This window comes from Neospora caninum, chromosome X, assembly GCF_000208865.1.
Source record: "Neospora caninum Liverpool complete genome, chromosome X".
Lineage (NCBI taxonomy): Eukaryota > Apicomplexa > Conoidasida > Eucoccidiorida > Sarcocystidae > Neospora > Neospora caninum.
The window spans coordinates 1244114-1262022 of record NC_018396.1 but is presented as its reverse complement, the minus strand read 5'-3'; the positions used below and the strand labels follow the sequence as shown (position 1 = coordinate 1262022).

The 17909-nt window shown below is 51.8% G+C and overlaps 3 protein-coding genes across 3 annotated transcripts; 2 read left to right on the top strand and 1 right to left on the bottom strand.

Annotated features, from left to right (window-relative positions):
- Window positions 1-2725: 2725 nt before the first annotated feature.
- On the bottom strand, window positions 2726-5127 carry NCLIV_046300 (putative nuclease; the record flags this gene model as incomplete). The annotated part of the gene is made up of 4 exons (XM_003884179.1): window positions 2726-3266; window positions 3647-4017; window positions 4307-4517; window positions 4880-5127. 4 exons carry the CDS (start codon window positions 5125-5127, stop codon window positions 2726-2728), a joined length of 1371 nt encoding a protein of 456 aa, XP_003884228.1.
- Window positions 5128-7459: 2332 nt separating this feature from the next.
- Window positions 7460-8538, top strand: NCLIV_046290 (hypothetical protein; the record flags this gene model as incomplete). The annotated part of the gene is made up of 2 exons (XM_003884178.1): window positions 7460-7684; window positions 8407-8538. The coding sequence occupies 2 exons, from the start codon at window positions 7460-7462 to the stop codon at window positions 8536-8538; spliced, it is 357 nt and encodes a 118-aa protein (XP_003884227.1).
- A 3720-nt stretch (window positions 8539-12258) lies between these two features.
- On the top strand, window positions 12259-15747 carry NCLIV_046280 (conserved hypothetical protein; the record flags this gene model as incomplete). Its single annotated transcript, XM_003884177.1, has 7 exons — window positions 12259-12405; window positions 12645-12709; window positions 12894-13026; window positions 13678-13743; window positions 14212-14300; window positions 14980-15162; window positions 15525-15747. 7 exons carry the CDS (start codon window positions 12259-12261, stop codon window positions 15745-15747), a joined length of 906 nt encoding a protein of 301 aa, XP_003884226.1.
- Between the last annotated feature and the right edge of the window lie 2162 nt (window positions 15748-17909).

The window sequence follows — 17909 nt, the reverse complement described above, 5'->3', positions numbered from 1 at the left end:
CTTCTTTCTACCAGGGAAACTTCCGTCAGTGTGAGGACACGAACCGAGCAGTTGTTGGTTCGTCGGGAGAGACCAGAAAAGAAAAACGCGTAGTAAGGAAGATGAGCAGCCTGCTTAGAACAGGAAACGAGGAAAAGCCCCAGGGGCAAGTTTCCTGGCTACCGACCAAGTCCTGTCCCTCGAACCCAAAGCGCTCCAGCGGGAGCCGAACGCAGCAGGCAAACCTTCAGAGAACATTGATATTTTACAAGTCAGACATCTTTTCCTGCTCCGTTGCCGTCAGAACTGCAGTAAACTCTTCTTTGGTTGATGGCAGGTATGTGATGCGCACTGTAGCTGCAATCCAGTTTCCACCTCAGCACGCAGGACCAAGGCGCTGTGGAAGAGATATACATTCAGGAGTGTGTGCGCAGCTGTGTTGAGGCTGCCGTTCCGTGCCTGTTCGTCGGGAATTCCACGAGGAGGTACTGTCGCGAGAACTCGCGTTGCCGCCTCTGTCGCGCACGTGTTTTCGCATGTACGATCGCGAGATCTAGTGATGTTTAAGGTCTAGAACGCACACATTCGCAGAGTGCGAATCCCCGCGCAAGATTCCTGGACGCCGCCACTAGCAAATCGACGTGGCTTCGCCCAGCATTCAGGACGCGCCATAAAAGTCTCATCAGGGATATTTACGCACTTCTTGAACAGGCGGTACGTAGCGCATGCACATGCGTAATGCAATCTTACTCAGACTTTGTTTCTCGTGGTGCCTGTCACCAGATCACGTTTTGCTGCCGTTGTTGCGAACGCCTACCCTGCCAAAATCCTTCGCGTTTCGGCTACACCTGCAGTTTCCGCCTAAGAGAAGAGTCTTGCAAACACGGGACCGTGTGTAGACAGAATCCACCGAGAGTCAACAGGAGTGTCCTTTTCGCAGAACGTTTTGGCGGAAAGGCGGTTTTCTGGGCTGTGTGAGCGAGGCAAGGCAGAGAGTCATGCTGAGGTTTGTTTGTGGCAGAAACAGGAAGACACCGCTCGCGGCCAAGCAAGCTGCTAGTACGTGGCTCTCTCTTCTGTTTGCCGGAGTCTAGACACGAAAGGCGTTCGTTTTATTCAGGGAGCACAAGGCAAAAACCAACTTCAGTGTGTCCAGGCCACCACAGCACTGCCGTTCGGTAGACTCTACCTGCGGGACGAACAACGGTGATGCTCCTGCATGCACGTCTCTATTATCCGTTCCCTCAGTTGGCTTTTCAATGCTAATATCTGCGAGAAGGAAGTGGACAAAGATGACAATTCGAGTAGAAGAGGAGAGACAGCCACAGATGGCAACCGGCGACGGGAGGGCCGCAGGAGCGAAAAATACCACTCTCTGCTGAGAAGCACCACTCCCTGAGGCTGCCCAGGAGACCGACTATGTTTGGCAGAGAAGCTGGCTATTCCACAAGCGGCTCATGAGTCGATCATCTCCACAAAGAGGCAACCGGCAGTTTTCGCTTTCATGCAGCGAGCACCTGCTTCGCTACGCCAACATCTACTCCGGGACATCTACGTGCGAGACAGGAGAGCCTGGCCCCGGTTCGTTTTACGGCAAAAAAACCTGATGTTGCAGCCTGAGTAGCATATACGAAATCCTCTCAAGAACACTTCGTTTCGGAAGTTACGTAGTCGCTTTGAAAAATGGTGTCGAAGCCACTCCGTACATCGGTTTGTGCCGTTGCAAACGAACGAACCCCCCAAAGGACATATGTTACACCGAGACTTCTCAGGTAGAGGTCTCTCTTGACATGAACGAAAAGTGCAAACCGGAAACATGTCCCGAGAAGAACTTTTCGGGGACTGGTTGCCGCCAAGACAAAAAGACTCCGGTATCTTCCAGAACGCTCAAACCGTTCACTGGAAGAGGCACAGGACACAAGAAAAACATGGCATTCACATTATGTGAGTGCCCATTAAAACGTTTCGAACGCCCCGATAAACTCTCGTTCCACGCCCAATTCTATCCCGCGAGACTTCGGTTCCCTTGCGAAGCGAGTGCGCACAGCCAATTTGCTCGTGGCACACACAAGAGCCCTTTACTCGCACATGAACACACGCAGGTGCAAGACGAAAGACACCCGAAAAACCGCAGTGCAAGAACAGGCGTTCTGCTCGCCTGAGGGGGGCTTTCGATTGCGGTAAAAATCAACTACGACGAAAACGCGCCTCTACCGGAGAGTAACGCGTCGTGCGCACGTCCTCTGAGGACAGTGGGACTGCTCAGATACCCTACAGAACACGAACAATCTCCCTCTGCTGGGATAGAGAGCCGGAAACAAGCCTAGAAAACGCCTTCAAAAGTCTTCTCTGTTTAGAAGGGGCTGTGACGAAAAAGCCAACAAGGAGAATGTGGAATAAAACACCATCCATTCCCATGAAGAAGACACCGTACGGTAGCTGGTCGCAGAATACCCGGTCCTCCCTATGGTTTCTCGTCCTCAAAAACTCAAGACGGAAGACTCGCAGTTTTAACGGAAACGCGAATTTGCGTACCATGAACTGAAAGCGAACGCCCTGTTCTCCCGTAGACCTCTTGAGGACGTGCGGAGAACCGAACTGTTCCTCACAAGATCCCTGGGGGAAGGAAACGGACGACGATCACGGGGATATGAGGCGGATGCCTTCATGGCCGATTTTCACTCGAAGATAAGGCCACAAATGTGCCGAGAAAGGTGAAAGGATGTTCTAACTGAATACCCTTTTTCTATGAACTCGGTTGATAGTCCGATGCTTCCGCCGATCCCCTCCGCTTTCTGTTACGTTTCCTGTTTCGCCTGCGTCGGTTTGGGTTCTCGCGATCTCCCTGCCTGCCGTGGTCTCCCCCCTCTCCGTTGTCTCTCCTTCCTGGCGACTTGCTGGCTCTGCGGCCGCCTCCACCCTTCCTTCTCCCTCCTTTTGTGGAATGTGCACAGCGTTCTCCGTCCCCTCCGTCTTCCGCGTGGTTGCTTGTCGCCTCGCCATCTCTCGCCGCATGCATCAGGCACTCGGCCTCCGAACGTCGGGCTGCCGGCGACGGGGACCTCGACCTGGATTTCCTGCGCTTGGAGTGACTCCCCCGGCGCTCGCCGCATGCATCCGACTCGTCTTGCGGCGGCAAAAGACCGGCTCTGTTCGACTTTTTGTAGTCGCCCGGCAACTGCAGTTCTCCCTCGGGTGCTCCCCAGAGTCCGATCTTCTTTTCCTTAGCTTCGGACTCCAGATGCGCCAGCAGATGACGCTGGTCGCAGTAATCAGCCCCGCGGCCTCTGCAGAGTGAGGCACAGACAAGAAAACGACGACAACGCAGTCGATTCAGAACGCGCGGGGTAGACAGGGACTCCTGCGCACGTGATCAAACCCGCGAACGTCTAGAACGCGAAAGGCCTCTCACGGCATACTCATATAACTGCATGTGCAGACAAATGCACAGGTACACGCATATGATAGTGTTATGCATGCGGTGGGGAAACGATCTCCGGCATCTCTCCCTGTCGGTTACACCTTCTGTGCGTGCCTGTACAAACAGATAGAGAGATCTAGATAGATGGATATAGATGCATAGATAGATAGATGGATATAGACAGATAGATAGATATGGGCGTGTGAGTCTTCTCGATTTCTTCCTTCTATCCTCGCTGTTCCTTACCTGTAGAGACACGCAAGTCCTTCCATCAAGAGTTCCTCACATACATCGTCACACCACCACGAAGGGGCGCCTTGAATACTTTCTCTTCTGTTTTGCTTGGGGGGTTTCACCGGGCGACAAAACATGACGAGCATCAGGCAGACAATAAAACGTTCTCTGTCGAGATCCTGAAAGTTCTCTTCTCCAGTCTTGCCCCGCAATACGCCCTCGCCCTTTCCTGCGTCACTGATTCCGCGGAAGAGAGCGTGGCCGAGGCCATCCGGACGTGGAATCAGTACGCGAGCTAGCAGGCGCCCGTACTGGTCTTTGGAGAGACACTTCACGTACACTACCTTGTGCAGGAGACGCTCCGTGACGAATTGTTTGGCTTCCTGCAAGTAGGGGAAAACGCATGGAAAATATGCCCAGGCAACGTGCACGCCGTACATACCCAACGACGGGGAACAGACGCAAACGAACGACGGACCTTCGGCCCTCCCGCTCTAGTGTAGATACCAGCCAAGATCGGTGCCTCACGACGGCGCCTTTTTTTTCTAAAGACTCTTCCAGCTGCGGGGGAAACGTGCGGAAAACGTTCGCAAGTGGCCAACAGATGCGAGGGAGCTCTTTTCTCCTCAGCCTCTCCTCCACTTCTGTTCTGTACCATTTCTGCCCTCGCACCTGCGCAAACGGTTGCCCAGGGTGTCCAAATTTGGCCGTTTCTGGGGCGTCTATTCCATAGAGGCGAATGCGAATCGTATTTTCTGTCAATTTCCCCTTCCACGTTTTGCTCGGATCTTCCTCGTCGCCAGGTTCGCGCGCGGGCGTGCGAGCCTCGCCCGGCTTCCGAGGCAAACGCAGGGGGTAAAGCAAGTGACCATTCGGAATGTGTCTGAAAAGGAAACCAAGGCATCAAATGGCAAGATAAAATGTAGGAAAAACATCCATATATATAAATATATGAAAATCCATATAAATATATGGACATGCATGTATATATATATATATATCGGTGTGGGTGTACACAACTGCCTGTACAGCCCCGGAAACGGCAAAGACGTAAATAGATCGGTAGGCGAGATAGGCTGCAATCACGCCAAACCACAACATTCCTCCATGCCTGGATATGGATATCGGCCCAGAAAAGGCCTTACCACTATATCCACCTACGTGCTGCGCATCCGCTTCGTCACTTTCTCCTGCTACGGTCGAGAGCGGCCCGCTCGAGTTTGGTTTCTCCACGGTTTTCCTTACCTGATTCGTATCGAGTCGCCGTCGCTGACATTAACACACCTTCCCACAATGCACAGTTGATAGTCAAGAACGGCGTCTCCGATGTCTCCTTCCGTGGACAAAAGCTTTTCGCCGGTGTAAAAGTCGTCTGACGAGAAAGGTAGGCAGAACGGCGCAGGCACCTTCTTCTCCTGAACCTGTGATTCTCTCCGCGTCCGGTGTTCTGCCTTGTGTGTCGGCTCCTTTGCTTTCGACTCTGTACACCCCATGGTGACGTCCGAAGTCGCGAAACTTGAAACAGGCGCGACGGTTTAACTGCTCCAAGCAAAAGAACCGCGCCTCACTTGCACAGTTCGCTCATAGCATGCTCGTCCTCGGTGTATATATACAGGCGAACCCTCAAACACGGAACGGCAGGTAAACCAAAAGATATACAAAGGTACATAAACAGTCACATGCACATTCCTCTCTCCGACCATGCATGGCGATCTCTGTGTCGGAGTAGAGGTGTATAAAAAACTCGGATCGAGGTAGTGCGAGTTGCGGCAAGAACGACCGCTTTCTTTCTACGCATTTCGCGGCAGGGTTCCCTCGCATCGATTCCACGATGCGCGGGTGTGCCACGAAGACCTCAGCGCGCAACGCGGTAGACCACGTGGCAGAGGAGAGAAACAAAACGCAGTAGCCTTGTCAGCAAAGACGCCAAAAACACAAGCGGAAAGAAACGCCTCCTCGCGTTTTGAGCAGCAGTTTCTGGGGCATTGCCCAGGACGTCGCGGAACAGAGAGGAACAAAGCGCCAAGAGAGGCGGTAGAGCTGGCGACGGTGAGAGACCAAGGCTTGGAAGAAAAGCGTCGCTCGACGAGTACGGCCAACACACACATGCGACTGTCTTGGGGTCCTCTCTCGATGTATATAAAAATACCTAGTTTTAGATAGGGGAGATATGTATATCTGGGGATCTGGCTCCTTTGCTGCCTGTCATATAACATGCTTTCTCCAAGGACAAAAAGACACGGCATTCCCTTTTTTCTCGCTGTCTCTCTGGGAATGTTTTCTCCAGCGTGATTCTTCCGATTCTTCGCTTTTCGCCTCGCGCCCACGGGGCCCCGGAGCGGCAGTCGTCGTGGCTATTTGTGTAGCCGCTTGACAGGTGACCGTCGTGATGTCGAGTTTCGTGGTGTGTTTGCGCTCACTCCCTTTGTTTCCCCTTCCGGTCTTTCTTCACCAGCTTCCCCTCCGGAACGTCCGCTCTCTGTGTGTGTGTTTCTCTCCGTTTCTCCGGCCTTTCGCTCTTCGAGCTGTCGCCCGCGGGAAACAGCATCGACACGGACCACGCACACCGAAGCAGCTGGAGCGCTCTCTCCTATTATAAGCCGAAGCTGCCTTTGGGGTTTACCGCCGTGAGGGCAGCACTCAGCGTTGGCACGAAAGAGACGTCAAAGTTCGTCGTTCCATCGCAAGAGAGGATCGAGGAAAGACTTGGTTTTCCGTGAAAAGGGGAATGAGAACGGGGATTGTGTATGGCGAGAACGTCGCAGGGAAATGCGCTGGAAAGGACAGGAGAGACAAAGGCCCACGCGAGCACGTGAATTCAACTAGGAAACGCTGAAGCGATGATCCTCAGCTACCTGCTCCGCGCGACGTCCTCCCAAGCGGGAAAAAAGGAGGAGGAGAAAGCGAATGGACACGGACTGCGTTTTTCTCCTGGGATACACAGGCACACCTGCCAGCAGTTTTACCCGCTCTTGGAGGCGAGAGAACAAACACGCGCATGTGAAACGCGTTCTTTTCCGTTCGGCCTTTCCGCTTCCCCAACCGTTTTTAGGTGGAGTCTCTGCCCTTAAACTTGCGACTCTCTTCGTCTGCCTTTGTCACAGTGAGATAGAGACGGCTTACTCCCTCTAGAACGGGGACAGAGAGCGAAGACAAAGCATTTTCCTGGAGAGGAAACAGTCCCTCGCGCATCTCTCTTAAAAACCAGCGCTTGCCGCCCCTCTCCCGACCGTGAAAAAACACTTTGCAGATCCTTTTCAGCACGTACACCTCCCTCAGCCCCCAGTCTCCGCGCCTGCCTCACGTGAATCTTCTCTCTATCTCTTTCCTCGTCCTTCTCCTCCTTCGTTGAACTCGTAAATGCGCCCGCTGCGCCTCCCTCTTTAGCCTGGTTCCCCTGGTGTTACTGAAAAGGTTAATCTCCGACAGCTCGTCTTCACTGAACCTCGTTCTTTTCTCCCGTCCTTCGCTGGTTCCTCTTCTGCAAGTCTCTTTCTTTTTGCGCGTCTTTTGTTCGTCCTCGCGAGTCCTCGTCTGATAGGGAAGAACCGAGATAAACAGACGCAACTCGGATTCCGTTTTCGTCGCCATCGGCTCTTCGCTCTCGCTTGTCTTGTCGCTCCCGTTACCGCAGTCTCTTGCCACGCCGTCGTCTCCGGCTGCTCACCTTCTTTCTCCGTCTTCACATTTGTTTTCCGGTCCCGCATCCGCTGCGTCTCTTCGTTGTCTTTCAGCCGCCGGCATCCCTCTCTCTGTGTTTCGCGCATTTGTCCTTCTCGGCGTCTCTGCTCTTTCGCCCCGTGCGCTTCGATTCACTGCTCGACGATGGCCTCTCTCACCGCGTTGGCCGTTTCCCCCCAACAGGAGGAGCAAGGCAGAAGTCGCTCCTCTCTCGCGACTTCACGGCGTCCAAGGTCGCCTCGAGGGAGCCTCGTGCAGCCGTGCGCGAGCCTTCTTCTTTGCTTCCTCGTCCTCTCCCTCAACCTTGTCGCTGCCCAAGGGACAAACACAGAGGAACCCGCCGAGCCGACTTTCAAATACGTGACATCTGTACGTCTCCCGAGACGCCGAAACCCTGGACTGTGTCCAGCTGCAGAAAAACGTGCAACTTAGGTCGATAAAAACAGACAGCTGTTATGCTGTGTAACTAGCAGCCTTTGTGCCAGTGGAGACTTCCTGGATGCACCGTCTCTTGGAGCGTCTCTCTCGCACGCATATTCGAAACAACCGTGTACCTCGTCTTTCTGTGGGTCTCCTCTAGCCCGAGTTAAAAGATGGAGCGTCTTCTGCGCATCCTCAGCACGCCTGTGTGCGTTCCTCAACTTTTGGCTCTCGTTCTACTCTCCTTCCGTCCATGTAGGCATATGTGTTTAAGGGAGTTTCTTGTTGTCCATATGCGTCACTCCCTCTCTGGACGTGTGCTGCAGTGAGGTCTGATGTCGAATCTCCGTCCATTCAAGAAGGAAACGAGGAAAGGCGTCACCCTGCCTCTCTCCTGTGGGATGTGTTGAACGTTTCTTGCTCGGCTGTTCGCGCGTTCCCGCCCTGTCTCAAGAGTGTCGCTGTGTCTCGAGAAAGGCCGTTCCGTCGAAGTCCCCGGCGTCTTCCTCTCTCCTTTTAGACGGCAGAGTCCGACGGCGAGACTCTTTTTGGCTTCATTCCGTTTGTCACGCATGTCGGTTTTGTCCTCCCTCCGGTGGAAGGAGTGCGTTTTCCTCAGTTTCCGCGTTTTTGCCACGTTCTGCGCCCCTGTTTCATTGTGCTTTTCTCAGACCATGCTCTCTCAGTTTATCGTCGTCTTCCTCATCGCCGTCACTGCCATCATTGGTCTCTCCTGTCTCTCCAACATTGACGTTCCGGAGATCTACTCGAATCGCTCTCTAGATATCAACAAAGAATACTAAGAAAATGCGCTTGCGCACGATCAAGCACTTGTCCGAGACGTCTACGCGCCCGTTCACATGACACTCATACACCGTGCATATACAAGTATATTTATACAAATATGAATAACTCTTCATGCATACACGTATGCAGATCGAGTAGGGGCGTGGGTGGGGGTGTTTCACACATGTGAGAAGTCGGGAACACAAAACCGAGGTCTTCCTGTGCGGCCGCTAGCGCAGCGGGGAAGACACCTTTTTTGTAGGAGGTGCAAGACTCTCGAGCGATGTGTTGCTTTGAGGGTGCGAGGAGTGCTGAAGAAGACGCTGAACACGGGGGGAAAAGGAAATGGGCCGCCGTCGAGGCGAAAACGCGCGTCAGAAACTCAAAAATGAGTGTTTAATCTTCTTGGAAGAAAAGACACGTCTCCAGACAGTCACGACTAGGAGCGAAAGCAATCAGGGACTAGCAGTTCTTCCTCGTCGGCAAACGGGGAACAGCGAACAGAGAAGAAGGGTTCGCGTCTGTGCGTCGCAAAGATCCACTGAACGAAACTGAGACTAAAATAGACAGGACTGAAGATTTCTCTTGTGTACATCTGTTTCCAGTCTTCCACATCACTTTCGTCTTTTGCCTTGCATTCATCTTCCCTTGCCCATGTTCACTAGTCTGTACCCGTTTCCGTCAGACCGGTGAGTCACCCTGGACTAGGGTCGGATCTATACTGTTATCGAAATCAGGCAAACACAATAAGTCTTGGATCCGGTAAACAAAACCAATATATAAACCAGCGTGCAACTCTTCTTGCTTGCTTGGCTGCTCTTGCAGCTTTGCATATGACGGTTCACACTCTCAGAGCGGCTAGGCGAAGAGTCTTTTCACGAGTCTCAACCGCTCGTGACTTAACAAAAGGAAGGGAAGAGGCGTCTCCAGGAACCACGTGAAATGGCGGTGTCACAGCGCACAGCAGAGAAGAAAATCTGACGCATTTCGAAAGTAAACGATTGCAGAAGACGACAAGGCTAGAGAGGAGAAGCAGGAAAAAATCTTTGGCTGAGTACCCCCAGAACAAGCATGTAAATAATTCTGTGATTACTGTCGTTGCTCGTATTAACAGGATGAAGAGAGAGAAACGACAGGTAACGGGCGACAATGCTGCCTACTCTGCACCCGACAGTGCGGAGGTGTACGTACACCCATCCCCCTACAGAAGTCGGATCTTCCGGTGTGTGTGTCGGAAAAGAAAAAACGGTGGTTTCTTCTTCCTTCGGGCGAGTATTCCAGCCTCTGTTTGCTTCCCCAGGAAGAAACATAACTGATCCTGAGTTAGCCACATTGTACGCGTCTCTTGTGGGACAGGCATGTCTCTCCGTTGTCAGGGCCCACACAAGGTTCATGGTCGATCGAAGGTAATCTACAAAAAAACCCGCTTTCAATCTGCCCTTCGGTGTGGAGCAAGATTTCATCCTCAAAACCAGCATAGTGAACAGCGTTACCCATAACAAAACGCATATATTTGATGCTAATTATATATATATATATATATATATATATATATTGCATGTGTTAAAGGGTGTCGGGGTTCTAAAAATCAAGTATACCAGTCAAGCTGGAATTTAACGTTGTACACCTGGACTCCGGCGAGAACAGGGGTACAAGAGAGCAGCCCTTGCATTTTAAAACAACTGCAGAGCGATGGTTCTTGATTCCCTGTTCGTCTCTTTCGTTCACGTAAAGAAAAGACATCTATAAATGATAGACTATAGACATGTATGGATCGGTCATGACAAAACCTCACTGATCCGGTTGTGGCACATGCTACCGCAAAAGGCAAGCTCTCTCATCGCGTGCACATGGATATATTTACACACAATTACATACATACATGATATATATAATATGCTTATATACTCTTAAACATATAATAAATTTCTGCGTTGTCAATATGTGCTTGTATCTGTTGCTGCATGTACCGACAAGGTAAACTGCGTGGCAGGAGCATCGAATATGCAGTCCTCTTTACACACGAAAGAAGTGCTTAAAATCCGCTATCTATGTAACGAAAGCCGAATGAAGGGTAAGTTCGCTGCCCTTCTTTCCGTTCGCCTGTGGAAGGCATGTGCCCTGGCACAGAAGGTGTCTTTTCGTTTTCCAGGGGCGTGTCTCGCGCCTTTTTCACCTTTAGCTTCGTCTTTTTTCCGTTCTTTTTTCGGTTGCACTTGAGTGTGAACGCGAGTGCTTGCCTTGGCGCTCTTTTCCTCATTTTCCCCGTGTTGGGAGAAAACGCGAACGAGACCTTCGAGGCTCCTCAGCGTTTACCACCATCGCAGGCGTGGACGACCTGGCGCAGCTTCCTGAGACGCGAAACTGCATGTGCAGCCGCGCTGTTGCTCTGCCTTTTCCCCCCCTTCTGCTTGTCTCACTCTTTCACCTTCCCCTACAAACAAGTCCAAGCATCCACTTTTTTGCCAGGCGAAGCACGCAGGTGAACACTGGGAGAAAGACGGGTCTCGGCCTTCGTACTCCTGTGTGTCAGCTGTCTCGAGAACCGCCGCGCCGCACTCATTTGTCTTCTCCAGCTGCGGACTCGCGGGGCTCTCTCTCTCTGCCTTTGGCTTTTGGCGTCTCTTGATTCTGCCGAGACTCCCCGTCCTTGTTTTCGCTGCCGGCGAGCGCCACGCATCTATCGGGTGTATGTACAGTGCAACGGCAGCTGGCGACGGCGGTCCTGCGAACACGCCACGTTGCGGGCCTGGAGGGTTTTTTGCGGTAGTATGTGTTTTGCGGGAAGAAAAAGACCAAAGGAGAGTCCGAGTGGACTAGTTGGTACAATCGACGGGGTCAAATTCCACGAAAAAACTACCTAGGAAGTCACCGCTGGAGAATGAGGTGTCGCGGGGCCGTGCATTCGGCAGGGAACTGTAAAAAGCAGGCCTTCCGTTCTCTCTCTGAAATCGGAAAAAGCGTGCGTGTTTGAGCAGAGCGAGGGCTCAGAAGCCATCTCAGCGGACGCAGGTGCTCGCTTCCCTGAGAATCCGGCGTCTCCCCTGTGACAAACACACACAGAGGACCTACAGCCCTTCACTCTTCCACTCTGGAGGGGCAAACGAGTGAACAAAGATGAGGAAGAAACAAAAGCTGTGTCTTGCCTTTTTGCGTTTGCCACGCCGGGTGTAAAGTACACACCCCTGTCTATCTACTCTTTTGCGTGTTGATGCGCTTCACTTTCCTCCCGGTTGCCTCCGGTTCTCTTGCCGTTTCCTTCTGTCTCTCTTGGGGGCACAGCACGAGAAATGAGCCTGCTCCATTCTCTTTTCATCTTCCTGGCGCTTCGCAATTTTGCTCTTTCGGCGGATCCAGCCTGGCTGGTCTGATGTCTCAAGCGGTGCGAGCTTTTTTCCACCGGTCTTTCGTTCTCGCCGCCGTCCTCGCTCTCTCCTCGCGTTTTTCCCTGCCTCTTGCCTGTCTGGCAAACCCCCGCCATCGGCTGACTCGCCTCAGACGCAGGTGTCCTTTGGAGACTTTGCTCCTCTTTTTTTGGTGTCCTTCGGTGTCGTTGTTTGCCTCTTTGAGGTTTTTCGTCTCTCCGATCCGAGTCGGCGAAACACCAGGACTGCAGCCCGAGAGGCCGGAGCGGAACAGGGTCAAGGAGAAAGCGAAGAGCCATCTTTTTCTCTGTCGTGCAGAGAGAATTTTTTGCCGTGTAGAGTACGAAGGAGACCCCCCCTCACGTCCACAAGATGCGGCTGTCTGCGTTCCGCGCGTCGTCTTCTTTCTTCTTCTTTTCTTTCGCTCTCCTGTCCCTCCTCTTCTTAAATGGACAATTCGGTCTCGCCACGGCTGCTGGCTATCCTCTCTTGAAGGAGCAGTGGGAGTTCCAGGCTCAGGTAACTCCGCAGCGGAAGAGGGAAAGATGAAAACAGAAAACAGCGACAGGAGAAAAAAGGGTCGCCGAGAGACCGGAAAAGATGAGAGGGGAGATGAAACTGGCGGACGAGAAGGGTGACGAGGAAAAAAAGGCTGCGCAGAAAAGAACTGAGAGAGAAGGACCGCTTTGAGATGTGTGCGCAACACAGTGAAAAAGACACACTGGCTCTTCTTCTGCTCCTTTCTGCTGTCTTCTTAGCTTCTCACCACCGGGGCCACCAACGTGGTGCTCCTCTTTGGCATTTTCCGCAGTTGGCAAGTGGGGTAAGTCTCCTCTCCTTTTCCTCTCCCTTTGTCGTCTCACTTTCCCATCCCTGTATCTGGCGAATGCCCGACCCTCTCCCTCCTCTTTTTCTTCCCCCGCTCGTTCCTTGAGTCGCTCCTTGTTTCTGCCTGCGTTTCGCGTGTCTATCCATCGCACCTTCTCTCTGCGGTCCTTTTTGTTCAGGTTGCCACTGGATGCTTTCGTCGGGTTCGCGGCCATGGTGACGTCCGTCGCGTACCACACTCTCCAGACGCTGGAAGGGAACGATCCGGATGCTTTCCACAGAGCGTACTTCCTTGGGGGGACGGAAAGCGACGTGAGTCGGCAGAGACACCCGCCTTGCCTCCCTTTCGTCTGTTCATACAGAGCCTCTCTGCTTGGGTCTCTGTGCCGATATACGGTGCTCAGAAAGCCAAGAACATACGCGCCGGTCATTCCTCATCCACAGACTTTTTTGCCACGTCTTTACAGCGACACACGCATGTCTATTTGCCTTGTGAACAAGTGTCTATCTTACATACATATATATATATATATATATACATATATATACACATATACATGTATGTATGTCCACGTAGGCATTTTTATGTATGCATATGCGGGTATGCATGCCCATCTTTTTACATGATGCATTTTCTTGGTTTTTTTTGTATCATATTCCCATACACACACCTCTGCTTTGCTTATATCCATATACATATCCATATATATATATATATATATATACGTATATACTTATGTATTCCTGGAGATAGGCTCTCTCGATCGAGAGTAGGACGCAGTCCCGCGGGGAGAGGTGTAAGCATCGAGGGCATGGAATCTGCAGTTTTCTCCGCGCGTCCTTTTGAGGAGTGTCTCCTTTGTCTTGGGTTTCGCCACCAGACTTGACAGGGTTTGTGCAAGTTCCGAGATGTTCCCGTTTTGAGAGAGGATCTGTTTTCTCTGTTCCGTGCCCGTTTTCCAGTGGCACAGAGCAGACAACGTCTTCGCGATCACGTGCATGATCTCCTTCTTCGCTATGCCTCTCCAAGTATGTTTGAGGATCGCCTGTCTTCTCTCGTCTCGCGTACGAGCCTGGTTTATAAATACATATATATATATATATATATATGCATGCACCACAGGGAAGATGCAGATTCGCCGTAGCACCATCCAGGTGTGAGTTTCTTTCCGTTAACACAAATACGCATCTTCGTATATATACAGATATTTACACAGATATGTATGTATAAATATGCGTATACGCATGCGTGTGTGTGTTCGTGCACCAAGTGCAGATGCTCCTAGGAGATTGAAATGTATGTATATATATATATATATGTATATGTATATGTATATATATATATATATATATCGGTGTTGGATTCAAGAAGAACACGGCAGAAACGGCGCGTCCGGTTCAGAATTCCGTTAGCTGCTGCAGATGTGAGGCGAAACGGGACAGGCGACCGTCCACTGGATTCTTTTGTAAACTCTTTCTTCTGTCTCTCTTCTTCAGTTCGTCAGCCCCATCTGGGTTCTCATGAGTCGGATGGTGCCACTCTGCGTCGTGGTCATTACCCAGTGTCTTCAACCGTGGAATTTCGCGTACGTCCAGCAAAAGAGAGAACTCGGACAGGGACGCGCAGCGAGGAGCTTTATCTGGAGATACCGTACCCTTGAGGCCTTTATTAAAGTGAAGTCTTCTGGATGTGTGCCGTGTATTTATTCAGACATCTATACATATCTACGTATATTTATCGAGTGGAATTATCTATACGCATGCCGTGTATATGTAGATTTACGTGAGTGCTAGGTGTCTCCTGGAAGAAAAGGGGAGGAGGTTCGCTCTCTGGGATGTCTCCTTTCAACTGGAGCAGCCCGAAGGTGAACCGAAGTGGATACCTATATGTCTAGCAATACGAGAGAGGTTGTCGAGGCATGTGGGAAAATGAGTATCGACACACTCGCGGGGAGTCGCTGCATGGCCCCACGCAGGGTCTCCCGTGTGTCCCATTTGTTTGCGTTTGTGCGGCCGTGTTGATGCCTCCCGGAAGGAATGCGTTTGTCTTACGAAGGGTCAGACCTGGAGGAAATCTGTCGAGTTTGAAGTATGAGCTGTTAAACGCAACACGGAGGAATGACAGAGAACTTGCTGGCGTCGATATTGTTGCGAGACCGCGGATTTCCGTGCCGAAAACTCCAGAGGGGACGGCTTTTTTGTGCGAGTACGTGCGTCGTAAACGCCCTCTAGCTCTGGACATATCTGCACTCTGCGTTTTCCCAGATACACAATGTACCCGATTGTCTTCTTCGGCTGCGGATATCTGGTGATGCTCGTCGTGGGTGGCGTGCGGCCGCGCCTGCAGAGGAGGGCGTGCCTGTACAGCGGAATCACGTTTCTTCTGGCCGCGGTCTTCTTCTTCTTTGGAATGGATGACGCAAACGACTATTTGAGGATCAAGCACGGGTGCGCGAAGAAAGATACAAAACAGACATGATCCACTCGTAGGCCACGGCTTTCCAAGGCCTCCTAAAGTGTCCTGTCCTTGTCAACTGCCCCCTCCCCCCCCCCCTGTGCATGCCGATGTTGTATGCATATTTATGAATCTACTTACGCGTTTCCTCGTGTAGGGATAATATATATATATATATATATATTTGTATATATATAACATATATATATATATATACATTGGTGGATCTATGTTGGTTGCGTGAGTTTCATTTTGCCTCGCTTTTCACCCGAAGGAAACAAGGAGCTCTGCCAGTCTTGGGTTCGTTCTTTACCTTTCGTCTTTGGGCTTGTTTCGGATTCTTGTTCGCTCTCAGCTTGTGGCACATCTTCATCGGCGCCTTCGTTTACTTCTGGACGGACGCGTGCAATCCGCCTCATGTGGTGCAAACGCGACAGCGGCTTCTCTATGCAACCGCCAGCGACGCCGTTCATCTCCTGGCAGAGGAGCACAAGCACGGCAAAAAAGCGACGCACGCGTCTTCCGGTGTCGAGAACGCGTCAGCAGAGGCCGCAGTGCAAATGATCAAACTTTCTTGAGAGGCGCAAAAGGGGAAAGGGGGGGGGGGGGGGGGCGGAAACGGAGGGAAGAGCCCTGGAAAGCGAGAAGAGACGGGGCAAAAGAGGGAAAGAGGGGACAGAGAGAAGATAAAGCGACACAGAGACGAAAAGGTACAGGGGAGAATGAAGAGGGAGACGAAGAGCTCGACGAAGTAGGCCGAAGCCCTTGTAGGGGTGAACGGAAACGCTGTCTCCTTTTTGTGGCTCGTCATCGGCCAGCCTTGTCCGTAGTGGGGTGCATCCATGTCGGGCCAAGAGTGCCCGCGGAAAGCAGATCGCGTATGCATTTTCCAAGTTGGCGTTGTAACGTTTGTTGTCTTGTCTGTGTGTATGTACACCTAACAGCGGTTCACAAAGTTGGCCTTTCAGCGAAGCACGCGTGACGTGGTTAACCTATACATTCATGTATGTACATGTGTGTCAATGTGTATATGAGTGTTACGTATGGCGCCTGTCTTTGACCTACATATCCTCGTGATTCATCCTTTTTCCAGAGCCATCCAATCGACTATGTGCATTTCGATATTGGTATACGCAGCTGTGTAAGTGTCATGGCTAACTCGGTGGTCAATGTGCAAATCCGAAATTGCCAGGGACGTTCTTACCGTAAAAGTGCATGAATGCTCCAGTCCCCATCCCCCTTCCTGGAACCTGTTTCTGTCCCTGTTCTGTGTCCTTTCTTCATTGCTCCGAGTAGCTCGATAGCTGCATCTTTGTGTTCAGAGGCACGTGTTGGTGCGTCTGCGTTCTCTCAAGAATCCTCCGGTGCAGGACTGAGCAGTTCGAAGCGTGCGTGAAGGATGCGTCGCCGAGGTTTGCCTATGCGGCACAGAACGGATGAACATGTTGAAAAGTCCAGCTGCGTTGTCGGTTGCGCTTTCCGCTTGTGGCGGAGTGTCGAGACAGCCCAGTGGTTAAGCGAAGAGAGGACAGAGCTTGTGGTTGTGTGCTCGGCTCAGGTCGCGAATGTAGCCTTGTTTTTCCGAGTACGTTGGAAGCTTTGGGCACTCTTCTGTCTCCGCATTGCACAAGAGTGTACGCCTCTTGACGCTAGCAGGATGTGCTCAATACTTGCACCATGGCAACCGCGCACACACGTACCATTTGCACGAAAAGATCTATACTTCGACATGCAGATGAAGTTGCTGTTGTGTGCCTGCTACTCGCCACGGAAAAGATCATTTGTTCTTGCAGCGGTATGTACAGGAAACGCAGCCTGCACTTTCAGCCTCCCCCCTTGTTCTGTTGACCTTCAAATCGCGCACAGCAGCGAAATCTATACGGGTCTCTGTTTCTTCAGGAGTGCGATTGGCTGCGGAGTATAGCTTCCCGCCTCACCACCGGACACCGGTCACAGCGCTTGTTTATGTCGATGGAGGGTGCTTTATTAGATATATATGCCACGCGTAGAAGCAGCCATACACCTATACAAAGCTGTATGCACCTATGCAAACCCGTGCTCAAACGCGGTTGGCCTCGGCGAGAGAGTCGCGGAGAGTTAAGAGGGGGCACAACTCCTTTCCCGTCTCTTGTGACGGAGAGTGGTTCCTGCCAGGAAACGCTGCACTGTTTGGAGACCGACACACGAGAACAGCTGCGGGATTTCTGACTGTAGCTACGAACCGTGGGGCGGTCCAAGGCCCTCTGTGTCGCGGGTGCGGCCGTTTCGAGCACGTGAAGACGGCTGAGGCGCTCCAACAACTGTAGTCATGGAACAACAACAGGAGAAAAAGCATGCCCAAAGCAGACATCAAATCCATCACCGGTGTGAAATACTCGTATCCGACTGTTGATGGGGGTAAATGGGAAGGGCATACCTTTTTTTAAAAAAAAATGGAGCCACCTGTGTTTCATCAAAGCGCGACGACTCGGGCGCTTTCCACTGTTTTCCTCACGCCACCACCTTTCTCTTTTATGTCCAGTCTGCTTTTGTCTCTTCTGCAAAAGGTTTTCGGGCCGGGGTGCCATCCATGCCAGTGCGGCAGACAGCTAAAAACGGGGGCAAGGCAGGACGCGAACGAAAGAGACGAACGCAGATCGGTAGTTGACTAAAAAATTGCGAGGTCGCTGTCTCACGAGTCTCTTCGGAGGTCGCTGTCTCGCGAGTCTCTTCGGAGGTCGCGGCACGTCGATTTGTTCCA